This window comes from Myotis davidii, unplaced genomic scaffold, assembly GCF_000327345.1.
Source record: "Myotis davidii unplaced genomic scaffold, ASM32734v1 scaffold626, whole genome shotgun sequence".
NCBI lineage: Eukaryota > Metazoa > Chordata > Mammalia > Chiroptera > Vespertilionidae > Myotis > Myotis davidii.
This window is the reverse complement of record NW_006297725.1, coordinates 2,772-9,736: the sequence shown is the minus strand read 5'-3', so window position 1 is coordinate 9,736 and position 6,965 is coordinate 2,772. Positions and strand designations below refer to the sequence as shown.

The following is a 6,965-nucleotide window of genomic DNA, read 5'->3' as shown; positions in this document are numbered from 1 at the left end:
ACCTATGGATGAGGACAGTGGGTGGGGAGTGAGGGCGGAGGGTGGGGCGGGAACTGGGAGGAGGGGAGTTATGGGGGAAAAAAGAGGAACAAATGTAATAATCTGAACAATAAAGACTTATTTAAAAAAAGTCTAATAGTCCTACAAGCCTTAAAAAGAAATCCAGCAGACTCTGCTCTATCCCTTTCCACATTTAACTCTTCTGTTTCTATTGGTATTTGTCTCCAATTTCTAAATAATGTGATAATGAGCTATTTCTTGATTTTTCTATGTTAGATAATATTTATTAGCTCTCCTATATCATCAGTCCCAAATACATACTTCCTTTTTGCTCATCTTCCCTGTATAGTTTAAAACAATTTGTATATGGATGATGGACTAATATGGACTTTTATAGTGACTATGTCATTATTGCTCATACTTGAGCCATGTACTGTGCACTTTCTTGTTTTCCCTGAAATTAGTAATTGTCTTAATTTTTTTTTCTACCTATCACTCATCTTTTTTTCTAGTCTCCCTGTAAAACTGAATGATTTATCTCAAAATGAGGAAACACATCCATTAATCTCTTAGTTCTGTTTTTTTGCCTCTCCATGGAGACCTCCCTCCTGGAATGCTACCTTTTTTTTTCTTTCAAGTTTCCTAGGATTTCCTTCCCCATTATTCTAATAATTTTCTTTGCCTTTTTCCTAGGTTTGTTTTCTATTTCCTGGGTTCTTCTTGCTTGCTTTATTTTGTCATTTTGCTGGAGCACACCCTCCAGTGGCTTACAGAAAACATGTACATAGCATTACATTTTTGAGACCTTGAGTGTCTGGAAATGTCTTTATGTAGAATGTTTAGAACCAATTGATCATTTGGTTAGGTGTAAAATTCTGGAAAGAAGTTAATTTCCCTTCTACATGACATTACTCCATTGCTTCCAATGTTATAAGGAAATCTGGTGCTATTGTTATCACACACCTTTGAATTGACTACACTTCTGCCAAAGTTTGCAAAATATTTTTATCTCCAGTATTTTGAAATTTCACAATTATGTAAATAATGTAAGACTTAATTTATTCATTGTGCTGGGCACTCAGTGGCTCCTTAATTGGGAAACTCATTCGATATCCTTGAACTCTGCTAAATTATATTCTTTGGTAATTCCATATGTCCATTTCCTCTAGTCTCTCGTTCTGGAATTCCCATGTGGTTGGTGCTCTATTTTCTCCTTCCCGTTTTCCATTTCTTTTTAATTTTGAGAGATTTCTCTGACTTTTTTGATTGAAAACTCATTTCTGCTATAATATTTTAAGTATTGAGAACTTCATCTTCTCTTCTGAATGCTCTCTCTCCTGCCTCCCACTCCCTTTTTATTGGTACAGTATGCAGATGTAGTGTTCAGAATGCAAAATCTTCTCCAATCTCTGAAGACACTAAAGCTTTAAAATTTTCTTCTGTACACTGCATTGTTTCTTTTTTTTAGAAATTAAATCTTTATTGTTCAGATTATTACAGTTGTTCCTCTTTCCCACTCCATAGCTCCCCTCCACCCATTTCCCACTCCACCCTCTGCCCTCACTCCCCACCCACTGTCGTTCCGACCAATGTCTGACAGCCCCGTTTCTCCCGTATGGGTCTGGGTCCCAGAGACTCACTTGGAACTGGAGCTCAGAGCTTGTGACTCCCTCCCGATTGAAAAAGACAACCCTGTCCTCAGCCGCCAGCCCTCTCTGCATGCGCATCTGTACCTCTGTATTTTACTTCCGCACCGCACCTCCTCTGAGTCTCAGTATGCTTTTCTCTTTCCTTCTAGTTGTAGAATTTCCACTCGGCCAGCCTTCCTGTTGTTCTGGATGATGTCCGTTCATTCTTTTAGTTGTATTTTTGAAGTGGTTGTATGAGGCAGCAATCTCCGGTGTTTACCCTATGCCGCCATCTTGGTTTCTCAGGGCCTTGTCCACGTTGTTTCTGCTTAACTTTATCAATTTGTTTATTTTGGTTTTGCTGGAGGCTTTCTTCAAACATCTGGTGACCTTTGGCTGTATGTTCATATTTACTACTAGACCACTAAACTTCAACCGAAGGTACTGTGCTAAAGCAGAACTCATTGACAGCAGACCCTATAGGGTTATTGGTGGTGCATCAGTTGGGGTTTCACATGAAACAAATGCCACAATCTTTCAGAGAAGCCAAGGAAAAAATAAAGTTTGAAAGGGAAGGTTGAAAGGGAAGAGACAAATAATGAATAAGTAAGCAATAAGAGAAAGGAGCAAAGGGCAGGAGAGATGACCCAAACCCAGGGAGAGTAGCAACATGGAGCTAGCCACCTTTCTTCCTGTTCTTGGATTTCCTGCTGCTGATGCCTCTTGTTGGCCAGACCAAACCTGAGAGCATGAAGAAGCGCATTGATGGAGTCCAATACAAGTCAAACTCCTAGGGCACTAAGCAGGGTGTGGAAGGTGAAGGTAGATTTGAAGGTGTGAAAAACATATTCAGGACAGATATAGAACCAATTTGATAGAGGATCCCAAATGTTAGTAACCCAGCACAGTACCTGGCATATATGATAGAGTATTCAGTAAATATTTGTAGAGTACATAAATTAGGCAAGTAATGATAATATAATCAATGACTTTGAATGCCATAAAAAAGAAACTTATGCAAGTTTTCAACTTAAAAATAAAATAGGAAGCTCTTTTGAAAAGAAAATTTTGTGAAGAACCTCAAAATAAAATCTATAACCAGATAAAAATAGTTTTTCCCAGTTGAATCTGGGCTATAGGTTCTGGCACTCTGCTCACTTGGCCTCATTGTTGTTGGGGAGCACACGAGACTAGGTTGGAAAGTTTGTAAGATGGACATTCTGAGAAAAGGGAAGTGTGTGGAAGGACACCTGCCCTGTTTATCAGAATTCCAACTTAGGGGAGACTTAGGGGAGTGTTGAAGGCGGTGCCCCTAATTATTCCTGATCTTTCCAAACAAGTCTGTGAATGTGCAGACGCCTGGGTGTTTACTGGATTCCTGATGCCTAATCTTTGGGTGCCCTTGCCTTGAGGAAAATGCAAACACATGTGTCCTCCCAAGATTACTTACCCTACTGATTGTATCTAAAGATAAAAGCCTAATGTCGCAGGCAATCGAGGCTGCCTGGTTGCTATATCCGGGCCGTCCCTTAGCCTCTTTTTCACAGCAAATGTGTGTCAGAGTTATCCATTCATCTGTCACTCAGGCTCTGCTGGCCAGCCCTGGAGCCCAGCAATGGTTACCTCAGGCCTCTCCCATTCTTTCTCTGCCCCATGGACTTTTCAAAGGTGCCTCTGATGCGGCTGTGAGAAACCTAGTTTGAAAACCACTGTTGCAAAAAATGGGAAACACATCACAGCAAAGAGGAAGAAGTGTATCAGGTGGGAACGCCTTAGGGCCCTTTCCTCTTACCCTTCCTGGCTGCTCTGCTCTCCCTTGAAGGGGATGGGCCTTAAGTCTGAGCAAAAATTGCCTCACTCCACAAAATCTCTCTGGTATTTATGAAATATATGTACTTGAAGTATTTCTTTGATTGTGTAGTCAGTGTTCTATAGCACATGTCCACATCTCAAGACTGTGGAAATCTGAGGATGACTGTGCAGTGGAGCCCGTCATTTGTCTGTAGATGGCATTTGAAGGGTACCCCACAAATTAAGGTAACTCTGAAGTGAAAAGGAAAGAACAAAAATGTAATGAGTATATTTTTACTTCTGGCAGAGAATTTGGGGAGAACTTAATAGTAGGTACATAAAAAAAAACTAAAACAAGCAAATAAACCCACAGTGATTAACAACAGGGAAAATAAAAGTTTGTAGAAAAAAATGTAACCATAGAATATTACTTGGTTCAATTTCAGCTGGGAATATGAAAAATGGGAATTGCATATATGTGTGATGGTGGTGTTGGGCTGTGTGTGTCTGTGTCAGAGAGAGAGAGAGAGAGAGAGAGAGAGAGAGAGAGAGAGAGAGCACATTAAAGATGAGGACTGATCTTTCAGAGTAAGAATTTAATAGGTGATATCTTAAACTGAAAAAAATCAAGCATTAATAGTACAAACCTGTTCTTTAGAAATAAAGAAACAGCTAAAAGAGATGAAAGTGGTTACTTATGGAGAGCAGTTATCATATGAAGGCTCAGGGAACATCATTGTCATTATAAATTCAATCCCCCCTCCCCCCCCTTGACAATACTATTTGAAATGATGTTTGTGTATAAATTGGAAAAATGTGAAGATTAAATTTTTTAAATGTAATAATGGGATCAGCCTCTTGCAGAAATGGCATAATTCAAAAAAATAAGAGTAGGATTCAGCCATTTGAGGAATAGCTGTTAAATTAATTATACCATTTACAGCTTGTCTTTTAGTGATAAACTTTGGAAGAGTCCATATTAGGAATTCTGGATTCTAATTCTGATATTCACTTACTATGAGATCCAGGAGTACAAAGTCACTTCTCTACTCACTTTCTGCCTCTACTAAACCAGATTAATTATGTCTTCTCTACTTGCTACATGAGGTTTTGTAAGGAAAAAAGAGAAGGAAACAGTGGAAAGAAAGAAAAAAGAGAGCGAGAGAAAGAGGGGAGAGAGAGTGATGTGAAAAATAATACATTTGGCGGGGGTGGGGTGGGGTTGAAGTCTGAATCTGTGCCAGTAACCTAATGTACACTCTTGATAGTGTATAATTAAGTCACTGCCCCTTTCTCCACAATCTGGTCTTGCAAGACCGGTTTATCTAAGTACTACTCCCATTTTTCAGAGGGGGTACAACCCCTGGAGGGGGTTATCAGTACCGGCACCAGGCCAGGCCTTTAGGTGTGGTCTCAGGGCACCCATCCCAACACATCGGACTTTTTCCAAAGCCCACGAAAGGTCTGGAAGTTCCATCCCATATTTGGGGGACAAAGAAACCAAAGGGTATAAAGGGAAAGCTTCTTCCCTATTGGTTTGCTCATGATTTGGAGAGAAACAGTCTCCCCTGCATCCTGTACTAGTACATGCGAAACATCTGAAAATAATGGGTATTTCCTGTGCCTCCAGAACTCCTGCGTATTTTTCAGTCTCCTGGTAAATACTGTAACAAGAGAAAGAGAGAAGAGAGAGATGAAGGTGTTTTCGAAAATTTGGAACTGAAATACAAAAAAGAGAATGTGTGTGTGTGTGTGTGTGTGTGTGTGTGTCTTTATTATGCCCTCAATATCCAAATGGTGTGCAGATATAATTAATTACTAGAAAACATTATTACACTGTATGAATATTGTTTTGTCAAGTATCCCTGAGGCTCATATATAAATAAATGTGGCAGTTGATCCAAAGATACTGATAGCCTAGAGCAGTGGTCAGCAAACTGCAGCTTGTGAGCCACATGCGGCTCTTTGGCCCCTTGAGTGTGGCTCTTCCACAAAATACCACATGCGGGCGCGCACATACAGTGCGATTGAAACTTCGTGGCCCATGCGCAGAAATCGGTGTTTTGTGGAAGAGCCACGCTCAAGAGGCCAAAGAGCCACATGTAGCTCGGGAGCTGTAGTTTGCCGACCACTGGCCTAGAGGAAGGGACCAGATGTTCTTGCTGGTTCCCACTAGGCTGCCTCTTAGCTTCTGATGAGGTTCAGTATTGTGTCATGGTGGAGCCTCTGCCCACCAACACTAGTGGCCTCTCAAATGGTAACTTGAATATATTTTGATGCTGAAGAGCTCCCTCTCTATGGAGGACAGTAAGAAAAGGAAGGGGGGAAGGGAAAGCAGCATCTCCCTTCCTGTCCATATGCAAATACAGCGATCTATATAAAGAATTTACGTTGTTCCTTAGGGAAAGCTGGTGGCAGATGTCACCAAGTGCCTGGGTGTGAAGCACGTGGTGTTCAGCAGCCTGGAGAATGTCAAGCGTTTGACCTGCGGGAAGTTGGCAGTTGATCCCTTCGATGGGAAGGCAGAGGTGGAGGAGTATTTCTGGTCCATTGGTGTTCCCATGTCCAGCATCCACTTGGCAGCTTACTTTGAAAACTTTCTCACTTTATGGAAGCCCAAGAAAGCCTCTGATGGAGATTACTACACCTTGGGTAAGTGTAATTTGTAGTGAAAGTTGAGCAGACACCTGCTGTGCTCCCTTCCTTGTCCTTTGTCCCCTTCCTCCCTCTTTTCAGTGGACATATATCATTTGAGTGCCTACTATGTGCTTACCTGTGAGGGAAGTGCTGAGAGGGATACTATATTGTTTTAAATTTCACAGAGGACTGGTTCTTGGACTGGAAACACAAAGGATTTCACTTCCAGTCTGAACAATCGGATGCTCTTTATACAAATGGTTAGCTATGCGACCTCAAGCCTTAGTTTCCTCAAGTCTAAAGTAAAAATTGGACAAGATGACTTTTTTGTTGTTGTTAATCTTCACTACAGGATATTTTTCCATTGATTTTTAGAGAGAGTAGAAGGGAGAAGGAGAGACATATAGAGAGAAACATCAATGTGAGAGAGACATATTGATTGGTTGCCTCCTGCATGCACCCTGACCAGGGCTGGGTATCAAGCCTGCAATGGAGGTATGTGCCCTTGAGCTGAATCAAACCCAGGGCCCTTCATCTGAGGGTGGATGCTCTATCCACTGAGTCAAAGTGGATAGGGCAAGGTGACTTCTAAGGTTCCTTATAGCTCATCCATCTGACCTACGTTAGCAACAGGGAAAACATGCTCCTCTTGACCTGAGTCTCATGGTTAGAATTCCTAGATGGGCCCTGACTCTACAGAGAAAGAGTCTGATTCTGAAGGTCTGGTAGCGGTGTGTGTGTGTGTGGGGGAGGGGGGGCAGGCGGGTAGGGGGGTAGGAGTGCTAAAGTTTTAACAAGGATTCCTAATAATTCCAATGCTTCCAGTCCACTGGCTAGACTTTCTCTGCCCTTTGGAGACATTTTCTTTGTCCACGGTCCAAGGTGGCTCTGTGGAGTGGATGGAATATG

At 41.6% G+C, this 6,965-nt stretch overlaps 1 protein-coding gene across 1 annotated transcript in view; it reads left to right on the top strand.

Annotated features, from left to right (window-relative positions):
• Positions 1-6,071, top strand: part of LOC107184594 (nmrA-like family domain-containing protein 1) — a gene marked incomplete at its 3' end in the record, with an annotated part of 9,284 nt that extends 3,213 nt beyond the window's left edge. Inside the window, exons 2-3 of the mRNA XM_015570214.1 lie at positions 3,327-3,389; positions 5,822-6,071. Of these exons, the coding sequence (XP_015425700.1) occupies positions 3,327-3,389; positions 5,822-6,071 (313 nt within the window). The remainder of the gene's footprint in view (positions 1-3,326; positions 3,390-5,821) is intronic.
• Between the last annotated feature and the right edge of the window lie 894 nt (positions 6,072-6,965).